At 36.6% G+C, this 26,793-nt stretch overlaps 1 protein-coding gene across 1 annotated transcript in view; it reads left to right on the top strand.

Moving 5' to 3' along the window:
* The window catches only part of LOC150102439 (1-phosphatidylinositol 4,5-bisphosphate phosphodiesterase classes I and II-like), a 900,535-nt gene that overhangs the window by 660,874 nt on the left and 212,868 nt on the right, over positions 1–26,793 (top strand). Inside the window, exon 23 of the mRNA XM_090399636.1 lies at positions 16,205–16,323. Within this exon, the coding sequence (XP_090255762.1) occupies positions 16,205–16,323 (119 nt within the window). The remainder of the gene's footprint in view (positions 1–16,204; positions 16,324–26,793) is intronic.

Below are 26,793 nucleotides of genomic sequence, written 5' to 3'. Positions count from 1 at the left end.
ATGAATTCAAGAAGAGATATGACAGATATTGTTTTGCTAGTTTGGGTCTCCCGCGATGAGTCTACTGACTCCATGGAGATACCCGTAATAATAATAATAATAATTTCTTTCTGTTCTTGTTACTTGTAGCCATTTAGGGGGTAATCTTAATTTTATTTTAACAAGAAAGTGGTCACTGCTTATTTCATATCCTCTGTGAACTCTAACATCTAGTGAAATTTTTGATGTATTTTCATTTAGTATAAAGTAATCTAATATTGATTTCCATCCTCTTGCTGCCCAAGTATATTTATGTATGTCTTTATGTTTATAGAAGGAATTCATTATTTTTAGGTTATTATAAACTACAAAGTCAATCAATTTTTTACCATTCCTGTTTAGAGTATGTTCTCCATGTATTCCTATATTATTATTAATTTTCGTGTTTCCAATTCTTGCATTTAAGTCTCCTGCTAAAATTATGTAATCATTTTTATTTATGTTATTATATATGTTTTGTAGCTGATTATAAAAATCAATATTATCTTGTTCTCTTCCCTCTTCTGGGGCATATAAACCAATTATTGTTAAATAGCCTCTATCTATTTTTATTCTAGCTTATATTATTCTTTCATTCCATAATTTATAATGTTTTAACTGTTTTGAAAGGGAGTTATGAATCCAAATCATGACTCCTGCTTGTGCTCTTTGGTCTCTGTCAACTCCACTGTATTATCACATTAAAATATTTAGTTCTCATGGTTCCTTTTAATTTCTTTTTTGTTTCAGTGATTACTGCTATTTTAAAATTTCTTTCATTTAATAATTGGTCTAATTCTATTTCTTTATATGCTGTTCCTCTTACATTCCAGTTTGCTATGTGTATTATATTTTGTTTCCATTTTTGTTTTACCTTTTCCATTCCAGGGTCATTTCCTATAGATTCAATCCAATTATCTTTTTCTGTCAGCTTACTAGTAGAATTATGTTCTCCATGTCAGGGGACTAGCCTGATGATGGAATAGTTCAGTGGTAGGGCTGCTACCTTAAGGCTTCTGACCTAGCCTTCTTCCGAATTTAAACCCATAGGAGGAATAGGGTATATTGAAGGGGGAAAGAGTAGATTATAAAGGAATTATAGTAAGATTTATGGAGAGGGCATAGTTGTAAGGCCAGAAATGAAAAGACCCCATGGCCCATGAGTACTCTAATAGCATAGGGATCATAAAATAAGAAAAGTTGGCTGATAAGGCCTTATAGGAAAGATTAAAGTAAGTGAATCTTCCTCAAAGTAGTAGAAGGAGAGGATAGATCCAGCTAGGGGTCCATGGGAGTGCTGCTTCCCTTACAATCATGATGATTGCCCCTTATGGCCCTGTTGGTCCACGAGTCCTTATTCAATATATTCGGACCATCCCACCATATACACACACATGCATGCACGTGCACACACACATGGTGAGCTCCCCTATCTGCCACCCAGGGGGACGCGCTCTCTAGGGGTTACAGGGTCCCTCAATTATGAGCAAAAAATGAAGAAATAGTCAACATTTAATAATTATAAAGAATAAAAACCTGTGCATCTGATTTTTGATAATTATTTTGTTTAACTAACATTTTTACTTTTAGTTGACACTAAAATTTTCCAGCGTGCTTATAGTTTAGGCATGAAATAACTTGGAAATGAAGTGAAAAACATGCAAAAAAATCATTACACGATTAAACCTCTTTCATCAGATGTTAATAATTAAGTATTTGCTAACCTAGATAGTTTGAAGGAAACTGCTTTACTTGAATGGCATCACCCAAAGTCCCATATTAAAAGGTAAGTGTTACAACTGATTACTGGCATAATGGATTGATTGGATCTGTAGTTCCTTTATCATATGTGTAAAGAAATTGTTGAATAAAAGATTATTATTGAGCTCTTGGTTTGCTCAAAAGCAAATAGCTGCCCTATTTGCTTTTGAGCAAACATGATCAACATGAGTTGTGAAGCTTCATCTAGTTGTACGCCTAAATATTTGGCTACTGGTTGCCATGGAATGGGGTGCCAAACATGACCACCTCACCCTCTGGGGGATACTTATCTTGTGAATAACACTGCGGTGCTCTCATCTATGTTGACATTAATTTTAGTTTAGTTCTAGTTCCAAGATTGTGTTTTGCAGAGTTGTTAATCTAGGTCAGAGGGAGCATGACATTATTGTAGTATCATCTATGTATAGGACTGTTTTGGTGGCAACTGTGCATGGGATGTCAGCCACATAGATTGCAAAGAGCAGAGGTGATAACAGGGAGCTCTGGGATGGTGGAGGATACCTGCTGTGAATTTGCGTTCAGACAGTCTGATTCTCTGCATCTTCACTCGGAGTTTACAATCACTGACATAGGATTTGGTAAGTTCGATCAGTTCTATTTGGAATTATTTGGCCTCCACAAGTTTGAAAAGAAGCCCATATTTGTGCCATATTTTGTGAATCCTTTGAGCAACATCCAAGAAGATCACTTTTGTGCACTGTTTCCAATTGTTTTAGCATACAACATACCCAGATGTGTGTTTTCTGATGAAGTCTAGATCCTTGTGGATATAATTTGGATTACACTATTTTTCTGAGTTATCAGCAAAAGCTTCAACATTTTCTTCATCATAACAAATCAGCCCACATTCACTATGGATTGATGGTTGAGATTTACACTGTAGAACTGTGGTCATTTTCCAGAGCATCTTTTTCTTTGTATTTAAAGACTAAAGTTGTGTCTTCCATTGTTGAATTTTGATAATTTTAAGTGCATATGTAGCTCTGTTGAGCACTTGTTGGTGTTCTGTGATATTGGCGCCTAGCTCTTTTCTTTTCAAGGATGAGATTTTTTTAATCTCTTCCGGAAAGTGGTTGGAGTTTGTGCTTGGCACATCCATGACGGCAGCTGTTAATGCAGTTGTTATATGCTTTTCTAAGCTCAGAATTGAGTCATCAGTTTTATTCTTTGAGTTGATGGTTGGGAGTCGATCCAGGATATTTTTGTGCTGCAGGCCCAGTTGGAGTGAACCTGGGTTGTGGTCAGAGCTGAAGTCATCCATCACACTTATTTGGTATTGGTGCACAATATTTTGTAGTATCAGTATATCAGGGACATCAGAAATTTCTGCCATGCTGTAATACACTGGTTGCTCATTTTTTTCTACTGCTGACCTTGCAAAATCTGTTATGTTTCTCCACTGTTTCCTGTGTTAAATTTTTAAGCACTTTGTGAGTACAAAACTTGGGATTGTGACCTGTTCTCAGTGTGTGGAGTTGTCTCTTAAGCTCAATCTGCAGGAATTTATAGGAACTTTTGAATTGTGTGATTCTGGTCTTTTCCTGCAGGTGATCACTCATTTGTAATTGGAAATGCAATTGTGAATTCTAAACTAAAAGAAGGAAATAAAATTGCTGAGAAGAAGGAAAGGAGAAAGAGTAAATCTAGTAATTAGCAGGTACTTCAGAGAAGTCTTCCACTGAAAGTCACTGAAGATCACAGTCACCAAGAACCTATGATTTATATTGACTATATCTGATCCAGATACTGGTGAATGTTACATTTCAGTTTGCATTTTTATACTTCTCTACTTTATGGATGAACAAACTTAACTGTAATGTGATAAGTTTTGTGACATGTTCATGTCAGGTCTGGCAAAATCATCTCTTGTTGTGCCTGAAATAGGAAACAACATAAGATTGGGTGGACATGTGACAAACTGTAATATATGCTTACTTTCAAAATCAAAGCTCTTTAGATGGTAAAAAAATTTCCAGTCATTTTCAGAATATATCAGCAAACAATAATTAATGTAATTTCTAGAACCACTCATTTTCATGAAATCCATTTGTGTGTTTGTGAAATTTGTGAAAAATCCATTTTTCATGAAATCATTTGTGTATAATTCAAAATAAGTAACAGGATTTTCATTCACTTAGTCATCTACACTTTCAGGTGTAGATGGCTAAGTCACAGAATTAAGACTAGAATTAAACTGACTCTGTACAGCAAATACATCCCCCCCCCCAAAAAAAATACTACTCAAATTCAAACAAAATAAAATAGAGATTTTAAGTTTTATTGGAAGTCAGTACCCAGGCCAGTCTTGGCCTTTATTGAGGTCTCATCAATGGGAATCATGTCTTGATAGTTTGCTTACACTTGGATATAGGATTAACCACATCTATATCAATGAGGATGAAATATACTGCTCCTTGTGCACTTCATATCAACCATGTATTTCAATGTAATATCAAGTATTTAACCATTATATGTAATGGTTAAGAATATATAACCATTATATAATGGTTTAAGCAAGATTTAAAAACCAAGTCAAATTTAGTAAAGCCTTCCCAGGAGCAGATGTTGATAACAAGTCATCAACAAAATTGACAGGTGTTCCAGGAAACCACCAAAAAACTAACACAAGAAAATGCAAAGAAAAACACAAACAATAACAATAAGTGGAATTGAATAAAAGACATTCTCCTAAAACTAATAACAAAAAACTAGGAAGAAAAGAGCAAAATACAAGAATTCAGAACAAGTAGAACACAAAGAAAAATACAAGAATTCAGAAAAAGTAGAACACAAAGAAAAATACAAGAAATGAAAAAATCTGATATCAAGAAAATGTAAGCAAGCAAAAGAAGAATACCTCCATGAGGAATGTAAGAAGACAGAAGAACTGTTTAATAAAGGAAATCAAGAAACAGCTTATAACCAAATAACAAAAATGAACAACACACTGAAAAAGGCCACATATAATAATCATTTAATGGATGAGAATGGTAAACTAATTATTTATTCTGAAGAAATATTACAAGAATGGAAAAATATCTTGAACACCTGTATCAAAGAGAAGAACAGGAAGAAGAAAATGACACAAAGCTAAAGAAAATAGTGGACCATCAATAATAAATGATGAGGTTGAAAAAGTATGTAAAGACTTAAGCCAGAAGAAAAGCCCGGGAATCAATAACATCCAAAGTGAAGCCCTTCAAAATCTGGATGAGGAAACAAAAAATGGTATATTTGAACTAATAGCTAAAATATATGAAAATGGAGATCTCCCAGAAGACTTCACAAAATCCCTGATAATACCAATTCCCAAGAAAGCAAATGCTCTCCAATGTAACCAACACAGAACAATAGCTCTAATTACACACATTAACAAAAAACAAAACCGAATATATAAAAGAATAGATTCACAACTAGAGGAAGACCAATATGGACATTTCTAAATCACTTAGGGAAGTGAAACAACATAGATCCGAATATAAATTAAATTATACTTTAATTAATATTTCCGATATTTCGGCAATGTCACATTGCCATTTTCAAAAGGAACTTACAAAAAGGCAGTTGCACACAGGCACTAACAATACAGTAACTCAGTTACTGTATTGTTACTGTATTATCTTTAATTAATATCGGAAATATTAATTAAAGTATAATTTAATTTGTATTCAGATCTACGTTGTTTCAATTCCCTAAGTGATTTAGAAATGCATAACCAACGTATAAGCTTGTCTACGAGAATCAATATGGACAAGAGAAGCAATGCTAACTATAATCGAAAAAAGAATGGACCTAAACCAAAAAAACATACATATGCTTCATGGATTTAGAAAAAGCATTTGACAGAGTTAACTGGAAGATAATGTGGAATATTATGAAGAAAAGTGACATTGACTATAAGGACAGAAGAGTAATCAAACAGATATATGTAAGACAAATGGGATACATAAGAACAAATAGTAAAGAAGAAACTGTACATATTAGATGTGGAGTAAGACAAGGGTGCATATTGCCCTTGCTCTTCAACATATATATTGAAAATGCCATCAGAGAAGTTAGAAGTTAAAGAAAAAACAAGCCGTGGCATAAAGATTGCTGAAGAGGAAATATTTTGCCTTAGATTTGCAGATGATATTGCATGATAAAAGGTGATCAGCATGTCCATAAATATTTAATAAATACTGCATGAAAATAAATGTTGAAAAAAAACAAAATTCTACTGGCAAGCAAGAAACCAAAGATCATAAATTAAATTAAATGGAAAAGAGATAAAGCAAGTAAAGAATTGCAAATATCTAGGGAGTACAATAAATGAGGAAGGAAGATCAAAAAAGAAGACATAAAGATAAGAACAGATATAACAAAAAAACAATTCAATAAAATGGAAAAGGTATTAAAGGGAAACTTATGTCTACAACTAAGGAAAAAACTTTTTAAAATGTATGTATGGAGTATAGCACTTTATGGCAGCAAAACATGAACAATGGGAATAGGAGATATTAGAAGACTGGAGGCATTTGAAATGTGGTGTTGGAGACAGCAGAAGATAAAATGGGTAGACAAAAAATCTAACGAAGTGCTTCAGGAAGTAAATGAACCCAGAACACCGATAAAGACATTAATAACAAGAAGAGACAGATGGATTGGATATATCTTATGACATGAAAGTCTGACGAGAAGAATAATGGAGGGAAATCAAAGGAAAAAGAGAAAGTGGAAGACTAAGAAAAAGATACTTTGATCAAATAAAACAAAGCACTGGACTAAAAGCATTACTATGAAATAAAGAAAAAAGCAAACAGAAAAGAAGAATGGAAGGAAATGCTGCTGAGAATGGGACACTCTTGAGTACAATGATTCCATAATACAACACTTTGTGATGAAAATTTCTAGATAATGCTGGTAAAGACATTTTTAACATAAAAAAGAAAATATTGTGGAGAGAATACACTTAAAAGGTGATCAGCATACCCATAAGCAATAAAAAGTGTAGTCAAGAGGGGTGACAAGCCTAGTAGTGAGGACTAAATCAAATTATGACAGGAAATTAGCTTAGCAGACTACATGGAATTTTGCTGTGTAGTGACTAGGAGTAAGAATGATCATGTAAGGAGTAAGAATGATTGAGGTAGACCAGCTTGTCTACCTCAATTCTCATATCAGCATTTGTCACACTATCCCAAACTAGCAACTGCATTATCCCTTCCTGGAGGATACACCCTTGCAGTGATCATTTAGTATCTCAAATATTTCTTCTGCTTCTGTTACTTACCTAGCATTGGTATTGAAGTTTGGGATAGTGTGACAAATGCTGATATGAGAATTGAGGTAGACAAGCTGGTGGTACTCAGCATATTGAAAAATATTAAAGCAAATACAGCAGTGGATTAGGATGGCATGTGGGCTTGTGTGTTATGAAAATGTGCAAGAGAAATGGCAGCCCCTCTTACCAAGCTGTTTATTCCAATTCTCATCTCTTGCAAGGTTCGAAGAAAGTGGAAATAGGGCAAGATAATTCTGTTGCATAAAAAATTCCAAGACAGGAGCAACGAATTACAGACCAGTTAGTATCTCAGGAATGGTTGTTAAGATATTGGAAACATTGAATAAAGATAGAATTCAGGAATGGACTGATAGGAATATGATCTCTGCTGTGGTGGGCAGCATGACTTTGTGAAGGGTAGATCCTGCCTTTGTAATTTATTCACATTTTATAATAATGAAAGCCAAGTGGATAAGGGAAATGGCTACTCTGTGGCGCTGTTAAACTTGGCAAAGATATTAGACATATATTAGAATTACAGACCAGTTAGTATCTCAGGAATGGTTGTTAAGATATTGGAAACATTGAATAAAGATAGAATTCAGGAATGGACTGATAGGAATATGATCTCTGCTGTGGTGGGCAGCATGACTTTGTGAAGGGTAGATCCTGCCTTTGTAATTTATTCACATTTTATAATAATGAAAGCCAAGTGGATAAGGGAAATGGCTACTCTGTGGCGCTGTTAAACTTGGCAAAGATATTAGACATATATTAGAATTACAGACCAGTTAGTATCTCAGGAATGGTTGTTAAGATATTGGAAACATTGAATAAAGATAGAATTCAGGAATGGACTGATAGGAATATGATCTCTGCTGTGGTGGGCAGCATGACTTTGTGAAGGGTAGATCCTGCCTTTGTAATTTATTCACATTTTATAATAATGAAAGCCAAGTGGATAAGGGAAATGGCTACTCTGTGGCGCTGTTAAACTTGGCAAAGATATTAGACATAATACCACACAGAAAATTGTTACATACCATGATTTGGAACCAAAAAAGAAAAGGAATTATATGGGTTATTTTAAAACATTAGGAAGATAATAGAAATGGGAAGACTGTGTAATATCAACATAAGTATTCCTTTTTTCAATAGTGGGGGTGGTAACGATGTGTCAGAAATTAATGAGTGCTGGCAGAGAGAGATAAGTACTGTGATTAATGCAAGGAATGTGAGAATGACAAGAATATAAATATAACATTAGGAAGTGTGGCAGATGTGGAGGGCAGTGGTGATTAGATAGGTGAATGTTGAGCAAAGGTTGGATGTTTGGGGAGAGAAATGATAAACATACAGAGAGCAAAAGTGAAAAGTATGAAAATTAGTTTGGAAGAGTGAAGAGAGAGATTGGGAGACTTGAGAGCCTAACTGAGGTGAATAAGAGTAGGAGCGAAAGAGAGAGAATGGAAGAACCATGAAAGAGAGAAAATGGGAGGAAATCAGGATAGTACTGGAATCTAGTACTATCCTGTGTGAGTAAGGAATAGACAGATCTCTAAGAGGCATAATATATGGAGGTTCAATACTTTGTGGTGTGCAAAATAGAATGTTAGAGGAGTGCTTGCCTGGAGGAACAATACCGAGTATGACTATGACAATTAAGTGAGGCAAAAATGTACCTGGGATGATTGTCATGGTACAAATCACCTGAGAAGTAGTGGGAATTGATTGGCATGCGATCTGAGGCTTATGTTATAGGTTGTGCAGCAGATAATTGTGAGAGGGAAGATAGTGAGGTGAGAAGAGCTAGGTAATGAATGAATGAAATAATAGGAGTGGGAGGCCCGAATAATAAATGTGCTGTATGTGAGAGAAGGATGCAGACATCTGGAGAGATTTAGATTTGTCTGAGTGAGTGGGTGTTAGGGCAGGAAAACTAAAGTTGCTAGAAAGGATGGTAGCATAGATGTCCTCTTGTGGGGATAGTTGGTTGGGAGACGGGATGTATGTATATTGCAGAGTAAAATGGAGTCTTGTGTGTGTGTGTGGGGGGGGGGGGATAATAATAGGTTTAGGAATAGTGATAATGCACTGATACAAATACTAAGGATTCAGGAATAAAGGAAATGAATTGGTGCATTAATAACATCAGCTTATCCATAGATTGTTGGAATTGGCAAAATGTGGTTGACAGAAAAGATGTCCTGACAAGAATAGAAGTAGACAGATAAGCAGAATAAGAAGGGTAAATGGGGTGCTGAAGCTGATGAAATTTTTTTCACTGGACTATGCTATCAATTATATATTTGGTTTAATCCTTTATCCAAGTGTAAGCAAACAAAGTTTGCATCTGAACTATTTTCAGGACTGGGGCAACTCGTAATAAAGGTGATATAAGTTCTGATCACTTGCCTTAGTATCTCCCATGTTGCAGAGACATCTCCTTATGGACATGTATGATGCTATGCATTAAGGGAAGGGCCACTATTCAGTTTCGAGACTGGTTTCGACCTTTGTTGAGGTCTCATCAGTAACGTCGAAACCGGTCAGGGTAGTGGTCCCTTCCCCTAATGCATAGCATTATACATGTCTGCAAGGAGATGTGCTTTGCATTATGGGAGATACTAAGGCATGTGATCAGAACTTATACTACCTTTACCATGAGTTACCCCAGTCCTGAAAATACTTCACAAACTTTATTTGCTTACACTTGGATAAAGGATTAAACCAAATATTTAATTGAGGTGGTGAAGCATTACTTATTTTGGGTGATGAGTTGTGTCCTCTCAAAATGGAGAGTTTAGAGAGATATGATACAAATGGTTTTGAGACCATATTATGTGAAGTGGAGATAGGCAGGACAGGATATCTAGTAGCATGCTGTTATAGACCAGAGAACACACAGGGTGAAGAAGAAATGTTTAGTTTGGCAAGCACAAAGCTAACAATCAGTATATTTCAACTACATCAGGATAAATTGGGAAGAGAGAATAGCATGTAGTAAGAGAATGTGATTTTTGGAATTCATAAGGGACATATATCTTAGACAACACGAGGATCGAGAGTTTTGGATTTAATCCCAGCATCAGAGTAGCTGATTGTAACTGAGATGTCAATTCGGCTGCCTATTAGTGAGGATGACCATGCAGTTTTGACTTGGAGGCTGAATAGACATGCAGAAATTTCAAGGAGAAAGGAATTTAGGAATTGATGTGGAATTATAAAACACTGATTATAGTAATCTTATAAATCAGTTTAGGACAGTTCCATGGATGAAAGATTTGAAAAGGAGAAATACATAGGACTCCATCCATCCAATTCTCATCTTTCCGAGATGGGGTTGAGTTCCCTGATTTGGACTTTTTAGCCAATTTAATGCAGAAGACTACCATTCCTCTCCTGCATCCCTCTAAGGGTAAATATTTTATGTGTTCACTGGGCCAGTTTGCCCATTTGCAGGATGAAAAATCTGAGTTTCCAGGAGCAAAAATTGTGCCACCACCATATGAGACCGGCTAATTCACCTTCAGTTGAAAAACCTTGATAGAGGTTCTTCACATCTTAAATGGGATTCAAATGCAAGTCTTCCAACGCTTTTGTTTATTCTCTGGCTGAGCTACAGAGGTTCATTGGAGCTAGTGAAGAAATATTTCTTAGCATGCAAGTTGCATACCTCAAGTGAAAAAGATATTTTGATGTAAAATGAATAACTAATGAAATCAAATAGGAACTGACGATATTCAAATAAGATATTATGGGAAGAGTATAAAAAAAGAGAAGTGGAGAGTTGTTGCATGAGGAACATTGACTCGAACCAGGAAACTATCTACTCTAAACAAAAATGAAATTCAAGAAGAGACTAGTGTTACAATTCAAAGGGATTATTTAAGCAGCCAGTAGGAAGAGAAATGATTGTGGATGATTTTACCCTTAAGTGGAAATGAGAGGTAAGTGAACCAGTGCAGATGACATAATTGGGAAAGCAGGCTTTATTATTACAGAGATGGGAAGAATTCAGTAGAAGTGCATGAGGGGAATGTGTTTCGAATACTAAGCACTGTGGATGTCAGTAAGACATTAAAACTGGAGGATTTCATGATGTACTATAAGAGAATATGATAAGGACCTGACAGCTCCATGGACATGACCTTTCGGTGAAAGTCCGGATACAGGAAAGGTGCCCAAGGAGTGGAAGGAGGGTAAGATTGCATAAGTGTAGTGGGTTAGAATGAAGGTGTTAAACTATAAACCACTTTGTGTTTTTTCTGTAGTTGTTAAGATTTTGGAGAAGTTAGTGAAAGAGCATATACGAAATTAGGCAGACAAGGGTAACGTTATCTGCAAGAGTTAGCATGGATTTGTTAAGGAACATTTTTGTGTCACTAATCTGATTGCCTTTCATAATTTAATAGAGTGATACTCTGATTAGCTGTAGCTTAGGGATTTAGATATCAGGTTAGTGAACTGAACTAAAGATTGGAGATTGACTGTATTGTCAATCACCAATCCAATTGGCTGTATTGAGAGTTTTATATAATGAAACAATATTAAGGAAGAAGAATGTCACAGGTGGAGTTCTGCAGGGCTCATTAATAGGACTGTGTTACTGGCTTCCATGTGTGCTAGATGCTTTATGAGAGTGGACCATACTTGGTGTAATATCATGCATTGTAACTTCTTGCAGTGGATGTTTTATCATTTCCACTGATCTTTGAATACTTTTGAGTAGAAACTTCAATCTATGCGGATCATTTCAGTTCATTACCACAATACTTCACATTTGGTTTTTATTTTGTGTGCTGCAAATCCTGCTTTGTATTTCTTTTTTTTTTTTCTTGACATCTTTGAAATGTTTTGACATACCATATTTTTCTCCTTATAAGACACCATTATATTGGATGCATCTCATTTTTTTTTTTCATGTTGAATTTTTGGAAATAAAATATTCTTTGCAGTATAAGACACAAATTATGCATCAAATTTTTCATGTAAATCTTATTATTATTTTTTAAATTTAAAATTTTAATGCATGTATCATCCATTTATTTTCTATGATATTTTCGTTTTTGTATGCATGCATGCATAAATCTAAAGATCATGATAGTGATCCTGTAAAATCTATGATATTTCTTTCTGTTGTCAATAATTTTGCTCATAGAGTAATCATTTTTGTAGATACACAGCAACCCAAACTTCTTTGAACCATTATCCAAGTTGTTAATTCATTTTCAATTTCTGGCCATTTTGCATTAGGTTTTCTGCAGAGATTGTGTTTTTTAGAAATTCTATTAATTTCTGCTCTTTTGTCCTCCAAGTTCGTACCATTTTTTCTCTAAGCAGAAGCCCAAAATGCTGCCATACTTTTTTGTGTATTCAATCCACCATACTTAAACGCAGTTGTATAGCTATTTCTATGCATCATAGAATCCATGGGTTATAAAAAAAATGTAAATATAATAATGTAATGATAAATGCATGACCATTAATGACCATGCAACTATTCAAACTGATCATGTATTGTAATGTCCTAATCTTCTTATTATATATCTACATTTGTATAGTATACTTCTCCTTGGATGTCACATAGTACTATTGAGAACACAAAGGAATTGCCTCAGGGACAAGCCAATTCCTAGGTGACAAAGCCTCTGAAATTTGCATCTCTTAAAGTTCTGGGAAAATTTGTTTTTTATTGCTGCGGCACCCAGAACCCTTAAATTAAGAAAAGAGTTTCTCAATCAAGAAGTGAACTTGCAGATGTACCCACTATTGACCTTTGTTTGCAGTCGTGACCTTAGCTATCGTTTATTCCCTCCCGCTTAGATTCGAATAATTTATGAGTGCATCGGATTCTTAGACACAGGCAATCAAATTAAAAATAGCAAAAGGTTTATTTAACATATTTGTTGTCATACAGTGTAAAGAATAATCAATCGTTACTATTAGAATGTTAAACAAATTAATTTACATGCATTTTAAACAAATATGAATATTCTAGAAACACTTCTCTAAAAGAATCATAAACTAGCATACTTAGATCATAAATCTAAAATGGAAAACTTCAGGCTTTGACTAAGTTACTCAAATAAAGACACTTCAATTAAGACATAATTATCAATCAGCATATGTAAAGAACATTCTTTTCTTTTTGTCTAACTGTTATCAAAGCACTATAGTCCTGTCTTATTCTAATCAGAGTCCTTAATTCTTAAATTATAGTTAATTTCTCTTCCTCACACACATTACTTAACAAAAAGGTTACAATACCATACTCGATGATCCTTTATACTTGTCCCTTTGATTCTTTTTCTTTTAACTATTTCCTTTCCATCAGTTTTACGGCTGGGATTCCTGCGATCATTGGTTGGTTCCACACGTTGCTAGTATATAGAGCCTATGTCAAGAACATTCTTGGCAAAGTGATTCTGCATTTGTGTAGCACGCTACCAAGTTGCTGAGCTTTCCCATGAGTTGCCTAATATATGTGTAAAACATCTATCCTTTCATCGTAGGGCTTGAGACCCGCAACATTTTCAACTACTATGCGACATCTCCGACTGCTACTACCCGGGAGTGAGAGCAGAACTCCCCGTGAACTACACGTCCAGACGATCGAGAAGAAAAAATCACAAAAAGAGCCTCATTCTCGGGGGGGTCCTAATTCTTTTATACCAACTCCCTACCGGTACTCTCTGTAACCTAAGTTGTTCACCCGTCACGTTTTTATTTGTACACGTGGGTCTCGCTTCCGTAGCATCTTCTCCGAACGGCTTAGGTCTCCATGTGCCGTATGTGCACGAGACTGCTTGGGGCAACTTCTTAATCTGATGGTTTGCCCTTGTACTATGACCTTGTGTTCTCACTTTGTTACATGCAATTTATACAGCAACTCATTGTGTATCAATCTTAACAAGTAATATAAAATTTACCAAACTTCACTATCAAATATACAATCTAGTAGAATTTTTTTTACACTGAAATCTTTGCAATTTTTCTTCTTACTCACTGTATCCTATATTTGTCAAGATATAATATATACTAGGATGCAAGCATATCCTTTCAGGGTTTAGCTTGTTAAATTGTGATTAATAAATTCCTAATGAATTTTATTCATTCAAAATTCAACAGTATTACCAACAAGCGATGATGTACTATAAAACGTAACTGCACATACATAAAAAATACTTCATTATATAAGATGCACTGGTTTACAAGATGCATCCTAATTTAAAAAATTTTAAATTTTAGGTATAAAAAAAGCACATCTTATAAGGCAAAAAATATGGTACATATCTCTCCCAACCTGCCTTGTCTGTCCTACTTAACACAGTCCACTGCAGGAGAGATTCATATGTCAAGCATTTCAAGGACATGGAATAAAAAAAAGAAACAAATCAGGATTGGCAGCACATACAGTGGAAAACAAACATGAAACATTGTAACAATGATCTGAAATGAATCCACATAGAATATAGTTTCTACTCAAGAGCATTCAAAGAGTCAGTGGATATGATGAAACATCCATAATAGTCCAACAAGAAACAAGGCATTATATTACATCAAATATGATTCTCTCTCATAAAACATCTAGCACATATGGAAGCTAGTGGCACACAATGCCACCAATCATCAGATCTCTACATAGCACAAGCATGCATTCTGTTACTGCTTTCTCTTTTTCAAATATTTACATTGTGGTAGTTAACTATTTGTAGCTTAATTTTTTTATTTTATGCACTATATCTGCTGATGTGAAACACAGAGTATGTCATGAAACTAGTTGAGTGTCTGAATAACATCTTCTACTGTCAGCTTTTTCTATGTGGTTTAATATTGACATTACAATTTCATTGCATCCTCATACAACAGAAGCCTTGATATTAGTTTTTGCTTAAAAGCAATGATTTATTTATCCAAAGAAATGAAAACATAGCCTTTATCATTTTCACATTCTGCTATTTCAAGGTAGTTTTCATTTGTGAGTTCTCCATTGTGTGCGTGCAATGATCAGTGATGTCAGTTGTAGAAACCTCAAGCTGCAGTTGGCTGGCAGAATTAACGACCGCTTCTGTTTCATTTTGTATGATCTCTGCTAGTTCTTGAAATCCTTCAAAATAATCAATAAACTGAGGACAGAGTTTATTTCATACACACTTTGTGTTCTCTGTAATTTTGTCACAGGCTCATTTTACATACATAATACATTAGCCTCAGTTGCTTTGGCCATAAATCCAAAATAACCAAACAAGGCTTGTTTTATTATTTTGATTGTATCTAAATTATGAAATTTCTTTCAAACTTCTTTAAGAGTTGGACCTCCCACCTAATCTGTTGCATTAGTTAGCATAAGGCAAAAAATATGGTACATATTTCTCCCAACCTGCCTTGTCTGTCCTACTTAACACAGTCCACTTCAGGAGAGAGATTCATATGTCAAGCATTTCAAAGACATCAAATGTTGTCTCCCAAAGGTAATGATTACTGCAATTAATGTTAACATATTTTTGATTTTGTTGATACTTGAGAAAAAATTTTAAAGAGGGAACTGCCTGTATTATATGACTTCAATCTTAAATTAAATCAATGTCTATATATAACATTGAACCAGAGTATTTATAAAACCATAGCATCAATCAAAGCTTTATATCTATTATTTATATTTTAAGACAGAACATAAAGTTCTGTAGATCATGTAACAGAAAGTCTGGAAAAAAAAGTGTACAAGCTCAACTTCCTGACAGTGAATGAACTAATATATGACAGTATTTTTCTGACTAAGAAAAATCTAAGTGGCCCAAGGAAAGGGAAGACATCTCAGAGTCATGTTCTTCTCTTCTTCTCTTACCATTCCAATACGTTTCTGGAATGTTTACTCTCCCAACAGGACATGAGTTTCCCAGCATGCTTTTGTGTGTTAGAAATGCTTGTTAAAAGCTAAAAATCTTTTTCTTTCTTAAACTACAATAACTAATAAGCATTTCTGATGAAATTATCATGTGATTTCAGTAATTATATAACAGAAAATATCCACAGAACATTATATTTAAAAGAATTCTTTTGTATAAAAGAAAGTCATGAAAATATTTAGCTTTTTTTTTTAAACAAATTTTAAGTAATTTCTTAATTTATTATTTTCAGAATTAGCTGATGCTTTAGCTAATCCCATTGCATATCAGTCAATGGTGGAAAAGCATGCTCGTCAACTAATGGCTCTTACTGATGATGACGATGAGGATGAGGATGATGATCATGAGGAGGTAATTATTGTTATTATTACTGTTATTATCATCATCAGACCTCCATGGAATTAAGAAACTCATTGCGAGCTCTCTATTGTGTACTCATGACCTAAATGCATTCACTGTCTCTGCACTCACCACACTTTCATGCAGTGCATTACAATCACCTGCCACCACTATGCAAAAAATCTATTCCTCCCCCTCCCTTGCTCACACCCTTCTTATACAGCTTCCAGAGATGGCCTCTTGTTCTCCTCTTTTTTAACATCCTCCTGTCTCCAGACATTCTCTGGCCAATCTCATCCACATAAATCTGGGAATTATCCCTTACCAATTTGTATTGCTCGATCATCCCCTCTTCCTTTTATCCACTAGGCTCTGCATTATATTTGCATTCTCTCAATGTGTCCTCATACTCCAAATTCCAGAGATCAGAAACTATTTTGTCAATCATCCCTGAACCCTCTCCAACAACTCATCATTCTTTTAAAAACCAGGCAACCAAATCTATGATAGTAATCCATATGCAGTCTGATCAACGCCTTGCACAATGGAATCAGAACATCCTTATTTCTACATGTCAGTGTTCTCTGCATCATTCCCATAATCCACAGTGTTGTCCTCACAATTTTAGCAAAATGTCCACGAAATTTCAAGTCCCTGTCCACCATCATCCCCAGATCTTTCATCTCTTCAACCTCCTCTAAAATATCCCCGCCAATTCTATACACTTCCCAAATTTTAAAACTTTACACTTTGCTACATTAAACTAAATTCCTCACACACTTGCCCATTCAGACAGTCTATTCAAGTCCTCTTGCAAGGCTACAACATCTGCTCTACTTCACATAATTGTCCTCCACTTTGCATCATCTGCAAACATTTAAGCAACTTCCAATGTCATTTACATACAATTTAAACAACAATATCCCCAAAACAGATCCCTGGGACACACCACTAGTGAATTTCCTCTTCTGGGACATCATTCTCCCATACACAACCAACTGATACGAGGTTGGTTCCATAAGTTTCCGGCCTGACTAACTTTTAGAAGTGATAGAAAGAAAACAACTGTGTCACTTTTCAACATAATCTCCCTTTACTTCAACATACTTTTCATATCTTTGAATTAACATTTCAAGGCCTTTAAAAAAATAATCTAGTTTTGTCTGCAAAATGGCCCAAAACTGCATCTCTCACCTCATTGTCATCTGCAAATTTTCTTCCTCGAAGGTCTTTCTTCAGTTTTTTTGAGAAGAGGTAGTAGTAGTAGTAGTCACTCGGTGGTAGATCTGGGCTTGTGTAGGGTGAGGGCTTAATCTCCTGGAAACCACAGTCCTTCACTGAACTTTGCAAAAGTAACCTTATGGACTGGAGCATTGTTGTGAAGCAAGCGAACGCCATGACTCAGCATTGCTCGTCTCTTCTCCTTTATGGCGTAATGCAGTTTGTGCAGGAGAGAAGAATAGCATTCAACATTCATGGTGATATTTCTTTCTTGAAGTCAATCAAGAGAATTCCCCAACAATCACAAAAGATTACGAAGAAAAGCCAAAACGGCTATTTTTTATGGCGAGGTTGATAAGTTAAGGGGATAAAAATCCCTTATTGTTTTTCAGCCAGTAAGTGAAACTACGATCTGAACGTTTCATGCCGACGAACTGTCGGCGGATCCAAGTAAGTGACTACTTGGTAGTGCCACACCACGGCAACTCGTTGCAAAGGTGGAGCAAGATCCCTCACTATTCTTGATATTTTCTCATAATGTAAAAACACAGCTCTTAGGAGATGTAGTACTGTTTTACATTATGAGGAGAGGTCACTACCCAAACCGGTTTCAACCTTTTTTGAGGTCTCATCAGTGAGTAGCTAGACCTAGAATATCAGAGTTTAAGTGAAAAGAACTTACATATACTTTTGCTGTACGATTGCCAGAAAGGTGTGTCACTATATTGTGTTATAACATATTATAACTACGAAGAAAAGCCAAAACGGCTATTTTTATCCCCTTAACTTATCAACCTCGCCAGAAAAAATAGCCGTTTTGGCTTTTCTTCGTAGTTACAATATGTTATAACACAATATAGTGACACACCTTTCTGGCAATCGTACAGCAAAAGTATATGCAAGTTCTTTTCACTTAAACTCTGATATTCTAGGTCTAGCTACTCACTGATGAGACCTCAAAAAAGGTTGAAACCGGTCTGGGTAGTGACCTCTCCTCATAATGTAAAACAGTACTACATCTCCTAAGAGCTGTGTTTTTACATTATGAGAAAATATCAAGAATAGTGAGGGATCTTGCTCCACCTTTGCAACGAGTTGCCGTGGTGTGGCACTACCAAGTGGTCACTTACTTGGATCCGCCGACAGTTCGTCGGCATGAAACGTTCAGATCGTAGTTTCGCTTACTGGCTGAAAAACAATAAGGGATTTTTATCCCCTTAACTAATCACAAAAGATTGTTGCCATGATCTTTTTGGTTGACTGAGTGACTAGCTTTTCTTGGCAGTGCTTCAGCTGGTTTTCGCCACTTCATGGATCCCTTTTGGAAAGAGGATCATAATAAACGACCATGGTTTCACCCCTAGTGACAATGCATTGAAGCGAGAGAAATGGGGGAAATGCACTGATCTTCATCATGTGAAGCTTTTCATGAATAATGCGAAAGACAGTTGTTATAGAAAGCTCCAACCTTGCTGAGATTTCTTTGAGCTTCAGCCATCTGTCATTGAGCAGCTCCTCCTCAACAAGAGAGGCATTTTCCTCAGTCATCACTTACACAGGCCAACCATCACGAGGATCATCTTCTATGCCCCTCTCTTCCTAGGCAAAACTTTTTAGCCTATTTTTTCATGGTGGAATATGGAGGAGAAGCTTCTCCATAAACACCATCCAATCGCTGTTTGATAGCACTTGGAGAAAGTCCTTCTTTGTTGAAAAACTTTATCACAGTGCAGTACTCAATTTTAAACATTACAGCCACTTAGCATATCCTCCTCAGTGTTTATGATTCTCCCATAATCATTTTTCTTTCTGCTGGCCGCATATCAAAAAACTCCCTAGAATTTCTTTTGGTATCTTTGCTAACTGCTGCTCATACTGCACTTTTGCTACCCTTACCAAGCAAGTTAACTTCCTTGCTTGCTTACTCTTTGTACTCCTCATGTAACTGATTATCTCCACTCATCTTGTGCTGACTTCACAATGCCTTTTTCTTCAAGATTCACCTCTTTAATCATCCATTTTACATCTACCTTATTTAATCTCCTAACCTTTGGAATACATTGTCATTGCCTCTTCCTGACAGTTTCTGAGTAGAGCCCAAGCAGCACCAATTTCCTTCACATCCCATTCCTCATTCCATGCTACTGTAGCAGGTTGTCTCCTGAGTTTGTCATAATCACATGCATTATAGTTCCACATAACCCTTTCTCACGAAGGTTCTGATATGGCTAGCCACCACCCGAGTGATCGCTTCATCATCACTTTCACCAACTGGAGGATCATTTACAATAATATCTTCTGATAAGATAATAAGATGAGATAACCTTGATTCACATGTAGCCTCTATTACATACTGTTTAAGATAGTTGTCCCTCAAAGACTCAAATTCATTCTCTTTGGTTCTAGATGCTGTCTCTTCATTCCACTCTAGATTACCATAATTGAAATTGCCCATAAAGGTCACCCTTTTCTTATTAGCCAGACCAATTTGCCTTAACATTTTCTTCTCATTGCCTTCCACATTACCAGGCCTATAGCAACACCCTACTAAATATTTCATCCTGTCCACCTTCGCTTCACACCATACTGCTTCAAAACCACTGTCACTATTTGCTCCCTGCATCTCCACCTTAGATGGGCACTACTCCTCTGCCATCATCAATAACACTCCTCCTCCCTTTTTGCCTTGTCTGTCTTCACAAAAGACTATATATTATTATTATTACCCCAAGACCTCATGGAGTCAGAGACTCATCTGGGAGGTCCTTTTATCACACACACACAGCTCATCATATCGTGCCTTGAACACATTCAAACTCCTTCCAGACACCACACTCTCAGGCAAGGCATTCCAATCATTCACAACTCTGCACGAAAAAAACCTGCCTCTCACTCCCCCTACTCACACCCTCTTTATACAGTTTTCAGGGATGACCTCTAGTTCTCCCACTATTTTATGTAGAACTTCTCCAGCATTAATCCTATAACAACCCTTACCAAAGTGTAGGTCTCTATCACATCACCCATCTTCCTCCTGTCCACCAGACTCTGCAAATTACATCTTCTCAATCTTTCCTCATATTCCAGAGGTCAGAAACTACCTTAGTCAGTCGCCTTTAGACCCTTTCCAACATCTCTTCATCCTTCTGAAAACCAGGTGACCAAATTTGAGCACAATAGTCCATACGTAGCCTAATCAAAGCCTTATACAATGGAACAAGAATTTCCCTGCTTATACATGTCGATGTCCTCTGCATCATTCCCAGAAGCCTTTATGTTGTCTTCACAATTTTGGCTATGTGTCTCCTAAATTTCAGAGCCTTGTCCACTATCACCCCCAGATCTCTTATTTCTTCCACCTCCAACAATATATCCTCACTAAGCATAAATTCTGCATCCCATGATTGTTTTCCAAATTTTAAAACCTTACATTTCCGTGCCCAATCACTCAATTTATTCAAGTCTTCTTGTAAGGGCACAATATCTTCACTACTCTTCATGGTTCATCGCAACTTTGCATCATCTGCAAACAACTGAATATCTTCATCCAAATCTTCACCTATATCATTAATATACAAGTTAACAGTAATGGTCCCAAAACAGACCTCTGAGGCACTCCACTAGTGATTTTCCTTTTCCTGGATATCCCTCCCCCATACACAACTTGTTGATACCTATCGGATAGCCATTCTCCAATCCAATGCACTAATCTAATATCCAACCCCTTCTGCTCTAGTTTGACTATCAATTTATCATGAGGTACTCTATCAAAAACCTTTGTGAAATCTAAGTATATTACTGTGTATCCTTCACCTCTGTCCAAGGAAGCAGTCACTTTATTGTAATAAGTAATAGATTACTAAAACATGACCTTCCTTTAGAAAATCCATGCTATCCATCAAATATAATACCATTGTTTTCAACCCAACTCTGAATCTTAGTTCTAACAAGCTTCTCCAAAACTTAACCACAACACCTGACACACAGATAGGCCTATAGTTTGATGTTTGAGTTCGATCACCTCTTTTATGAAGTGACACAATCTTGTCCTCCTTCCACTCCTTAGGAACTTGACCTAGTTCAAGACTCATATTAAAAAAATATGTCAAGCCAGGTGTCAACTCCCTGGCACATTCCTTCAGAATATGTGGCGATATATTATCAAGTCCCACAGTCTTATTTACATCTAGTTTACTCAACTCTCCATACACCTCTTGCTCACTTACAGTCAGTCTCTCCTCCCCATCATCAACTGCCCTCAATCTCTCCATGAAGTCACATTCACAAGATTGAAAGACCTTTATGAATTGCTCATTAAGTATCTCCACCACACATCCTGCAACAGCTGTCTTTATACCATTTTCTCCAATCAATGTCATCCTTCCATAATCATTCTTTCTTTTGCTGGCTACATATCGAAAGAACTCCTTAGGATTCTTTTTGGCTTCATTAGCTAACTGCTGTTCATACCTCTCTTTAGCTACTCTCACCAACCAAGTCACCCTCCTTGCCAGGTCTTTGTAGACCTCATGAAATTGGTGATTTCCACTTCTCTTATGCTGCCTCTATAATGCCCTTTTTCTCTGTATTGCATGCTTAATCTCTTTATTCATCCATCTCACACCTACCTTATTTAACCTTCTCACCCTTGGATTACATTTAGACATTGCATCTACTAGATAGTTTTTGAAAATCCACCTGATTGATCTCTTTTCCACCCCCCCCCCCCTTGTAGTACCAAACATATATCCTTTTCTCACAGAGGTCCTCACACTGCTGGCAACCACCCAGGTAATCACCTCATAGTCACTCTCACCAATTGGTGGATAATTTGACACCACATTTATAATTTCATCCTCTAATGAGATGACCAAATCCAAGACCCTCAATTGTCGCGTACCCTCTGTTACATACTGTCTGAGGTAGTTATCCCTCAAAAACTCAAACTCATTTTCCTTACTTCCAGTTGCTATCTCATCATTCCAGTCTATATTGTCATAATTAAAATTGCCCATTATGATCACCCTTTTCTTATTTGCTTGGCTAAGTTGATTATACATTTCATTATCACCACCATCCACATTACCTGGTCTATAACAACATCCAACTAAGTATTTGATTCCATTCACCTCTATCTCACACCATGCTACCTCAAAAGCACTGGCACTATTTCCCTCTTGCATCTCTACTTTGTATGGACATAACTCTTTCTTTATCATCAATAGCACTCCCCCCTCCCTTTTTACCCTTTCTATCCTCACGAAACACATCATACCCTTCCATCTCTATTCCTGTCAGGATGTCGTCCTCTTCCAACCATGTCTCACTTATTCCGACAATCTTTGGGTGAACAGACGCAATTGATGCAACCATTTCATCTGCCTTGTTGCTTATACTTCTAACATTTGTATACAAACATAACAGCTCATTTCTGGATCTATAGCTAGTTCCACTGATATCACTCACTCGATGTGATCTCTCCATGCTCAACCAGGGCCATTTCTCTTTCTGCTTATTCATTTTAAAACCCTTTTCAATTCCAACTGTTTCCTCTTAATCTCAGGTCATCCCATTTCTTTCCTGTGTACACATGCTCTTAGAGCATCCACCTTTCTCACACTGTGTAACCCCTGTCCACCCTGAGCCTCCCCATTTCCCTGCTCCTCTTGCACACCCATTCTCTCATTTTCTATACTCATACCACTCACTTCCTCATTCATAGCCACCTCTTCAATCTCTCCTGCTCTTCCACATCACTTCCCGCTTGATTTGATTCATTCTCTCTCACTCTACTTACTTCTCTACCTTCCAGCAGCAGTCTCTCCAAGTGACTAACACCATAACCACTCGAATGCAGTCCATCGCTCCCACACAGTTCACTTCTTCCTTCAAACTCATTCCACACATTAACAAACTGTACTCCCATCTCCTCACACATTTCAGCCAGCATATCATTCATAATCCTTGCTCTCCGCCTCATCTCACCACAGTCATACCTAGGCAACACGCTCACTACCCTTCCTGTCACACTATTCTCTTTTATCCTTCTAAGAGCCTCCTGATATCCATTCTGACGTGCTCTTTGTCCTCTGTCAAATCATTCGTGCCGATTAAAACCATCATCTCCTTTGCTTGCTTCCTCCTCAATACCAATGCCTCAATCACTCTACTCATTTTACCACCTGAAAAACATGCCTTGTGCATCCTATCATCCAGCACACCTTTAATAATAGAGTCGCCATATAACACCACTCGCTCATCTTTTGTTAACTCTTTCATGCCATCACGATTAGTTTTAACCCAAATTTTCTCAATTTCATTCTGCATCCATTTCATCTCTTTTCTCATCCAATCCAATTCAACTTCTGAATCTCGCTTCACAAATTCTCTATCATTCATTCTTTCTAATTTTCTAACTCTCGACACCCTCTTCTCACTTTCACTCTCATTCGTCCTTGTGTGCTTCTGTACTTTCAGTCCAACATGCGTCCGACTTTCGCTATCATTCATTCTTTAGATTTTTTCCACTTTCGATTCCTGCATCATGCCATTTCCAGTTTCATTCGTTCTCTCAATTTTTTTTCATTCTGCCACTCTCGCCTCACTTTCGTCCTTATTAAAATCCATTACGGTTTTTAAATCACTCATTTTGTTTTTTAATGATTTTTTAACATTCTTTCCCCTCTCTTTCACACCATCCTTCTCTTTCGAGCGTGCACTCAATTTCCCCGCGACATTCTCGCTACTAACACTTTCTGTTATCAATTTCATATTTGCATTCATCAATTCCTTTTTTCAGGTCATACTTCGCACACACACCCTCCTTCCATCCGCACTAAACATCCACAAATCATTTATGTAATCGAAAGAATACATATAACACATCTCACACTTAGCGAAACGACTGAAATCTAGTTAATGTCATGGAATGACAAAGCCGCCAGCATGTTTAATCTGCTGGTTAACACTCTAAAGTCTAATAATAACAACGAATTCATAATTAAGTTTAAGCAAAACAAAATCCCCCACACTAATAACAATAGTAGTGCACAACTTTTACAGCAGCTCTTACTCAAACAAACACTCATATATACTTATTTATCCAAGAATACTTATCTCAATCTGGAGCTCTTGTTACACACGTGCACCACACTTGACTCATGAGCGCCCTTCACAACTCCCTCCATCTCTTTTCCTGTCAGATTGGCATCTTCTTTCAACCATGTCTCACTTATTTCAACAATTTCGGGGCAAATGAACTCTATCAATGCACAATGAAATCTAACAATTTCATTCCCCTTGTTTTGAATACTTCTAGCATTTGTAAACATATACACAAGTCATTTCGGTTTCTATCACAAGTCCCACTGACCCTCGGATATGACTCCACCATATGCCTCTTGTTCATTCCTCTCTGCCATCACCGATATTACATCCCTCCCCCATATCTAAATGTCATCCCCCCATCCTTGACTATCTTAATCCTTTCTTGTGCACTCACGTCTACTCCTGAAACCATCATGTAAGCTTCTTACACAGTGTCTCCCTGTCCATCCTGATATCACCCCATTTCCCTGTGTCCCTTCTCACTCATGCTGCTCACTTTCCTTTCCATTTGCAAATTCACCTGCCTTATTCTCCTGCTCTTCCACAACACCTCTTGCTTCCTCAGGTTTTACATTTTCTTCGGTCATTATTTTCTCTTGCAGCAACAGTTTCTCCAACTGACTCACATCATATCCATTTAAATGTAGCCCATCTCTTTTATATACCTCTTTATCTGCCCTTCAAATTCATTCCACATATTCACGAAATGAGGGGTCCTTTCTCCTCACACAACTCTGCTTGCATACCATTCATAATCTTCACTTGCCTTTTCAACTCATCATTGTCATACCTGTGCAGTGTGCTGACTACCACTTTCCTTAACTGTTTCCTGATATCCATTCTTACATTCTCCTAGATCATTTGTGCCAACTACCACTACCAACACTTTTGCTTGTTATCCAATGCTTCAATCACCCTGTTCATTCTACCACCTGGAAAACAAACCTTGTGCATCTTTTCACTCACCTCTAATCATCGAATCCTCATACATTGCTAACCTCAAATCATTCAACATTTGTTTCCAGTCTTTTGCCCCATTCTTCCTCATGTTTATATGCACATCCATAATTCTCTTCAGTTTATTCCTGATATGTTTAATCTCTTGCCTTATCTTTACCAGCTCCACTTTTATCTCTTCAATTACTTTCTCAGTCCCATTTGCAAAAAGCGCATTTTCGCTACCTTGCACATCCACTGCTCACCAATGCTAACTCACTGCCACCTTCACCTACTGTCTTAGTGTTACCATTCAGCTATGCTGTCAACTCCACTTACTCTCCTAGCCACATCCACAATCTTTTGCTCACTACCACTCACATTCAGTGATTATCTCATAATCCATAAGTATGCTACACTTCTTGTGCACCTAAACTTCCTCATCTCACCTATTAATCCTCTCCGCATAAATATCTTCAATCTCTCTCTCTCTCTCTCCCTCTCCCCAAGCATACATATTGCATTCATGACACCTCACCATTTTCATAAAATCTATGCCACTTGCATTCGTCTTTCATGCCAATCTACTTCTCATCGCCATTATCCTTACACAAAGAAATTTAATAATTATACAACTTTCTGTGGAAAGTTTTCAGTATTGAGACCACATTATTATGTAATTCAAGAGTTTAATAGAAATTAGCAATTAAAATCAGACAAGTTTCGTAAGTCGTACGACTTACATCATCAGGGGTATTGGTACCTACCTAAAAGTTTTACACAACAAAATCCTATTAACAATTAATTACGCATATTAGATGTTTTTGATAACTTCACAGCTGTAATATATAATTGATAAACCAGAATACAAATGGCAAATTCGTTAGTGTATGCATGTTGGAACATTGCTAGTTGTTGCTATCATGTTTTGTAGTATAATGCGTGTTATATCCTAGGTCTGTGGAAGTTAAATTTTTGATAAAAGCAGACCATACCTGATGTAAAATTAAGTCTTTATTTTTATTGCATTGTGTAGGGATCCTAAGCATTTGTGAGGCTTCTTTAAATTTTTTTGTAAAATAGTTATGATCAATATATGACATTTTTGTTTGTTGGCAAAGTTACCAAAAAGAACTTGGCACCTCCTCAGTTTAGTCTTTCATTCCAAACATTTTAAAGATTTAGGGAGAAAAGTTGAAGATAATGAATAGAAAATAA

Source organism: Typopeltis vanoorti, chromosome 10 (genome assembly GCF_054136105.1).
Source record: "Typopeltis vanoorti isolate ZY-2024b chromosome 10, IOZ_Tvanoo_1.0, whole genome shotgun sequence".
Lineage (NCBI taxonomy): Eukaryota > Metazoa > Arthropoda > Arachnida > Uropygi > Thelyphonidae > Typopeltis > Typopeltis vanoorti.
Note: the sequence above shows the minus strand (reverse complement) of the source record. Positions and strands in the feature narration are given on the sequence as shown.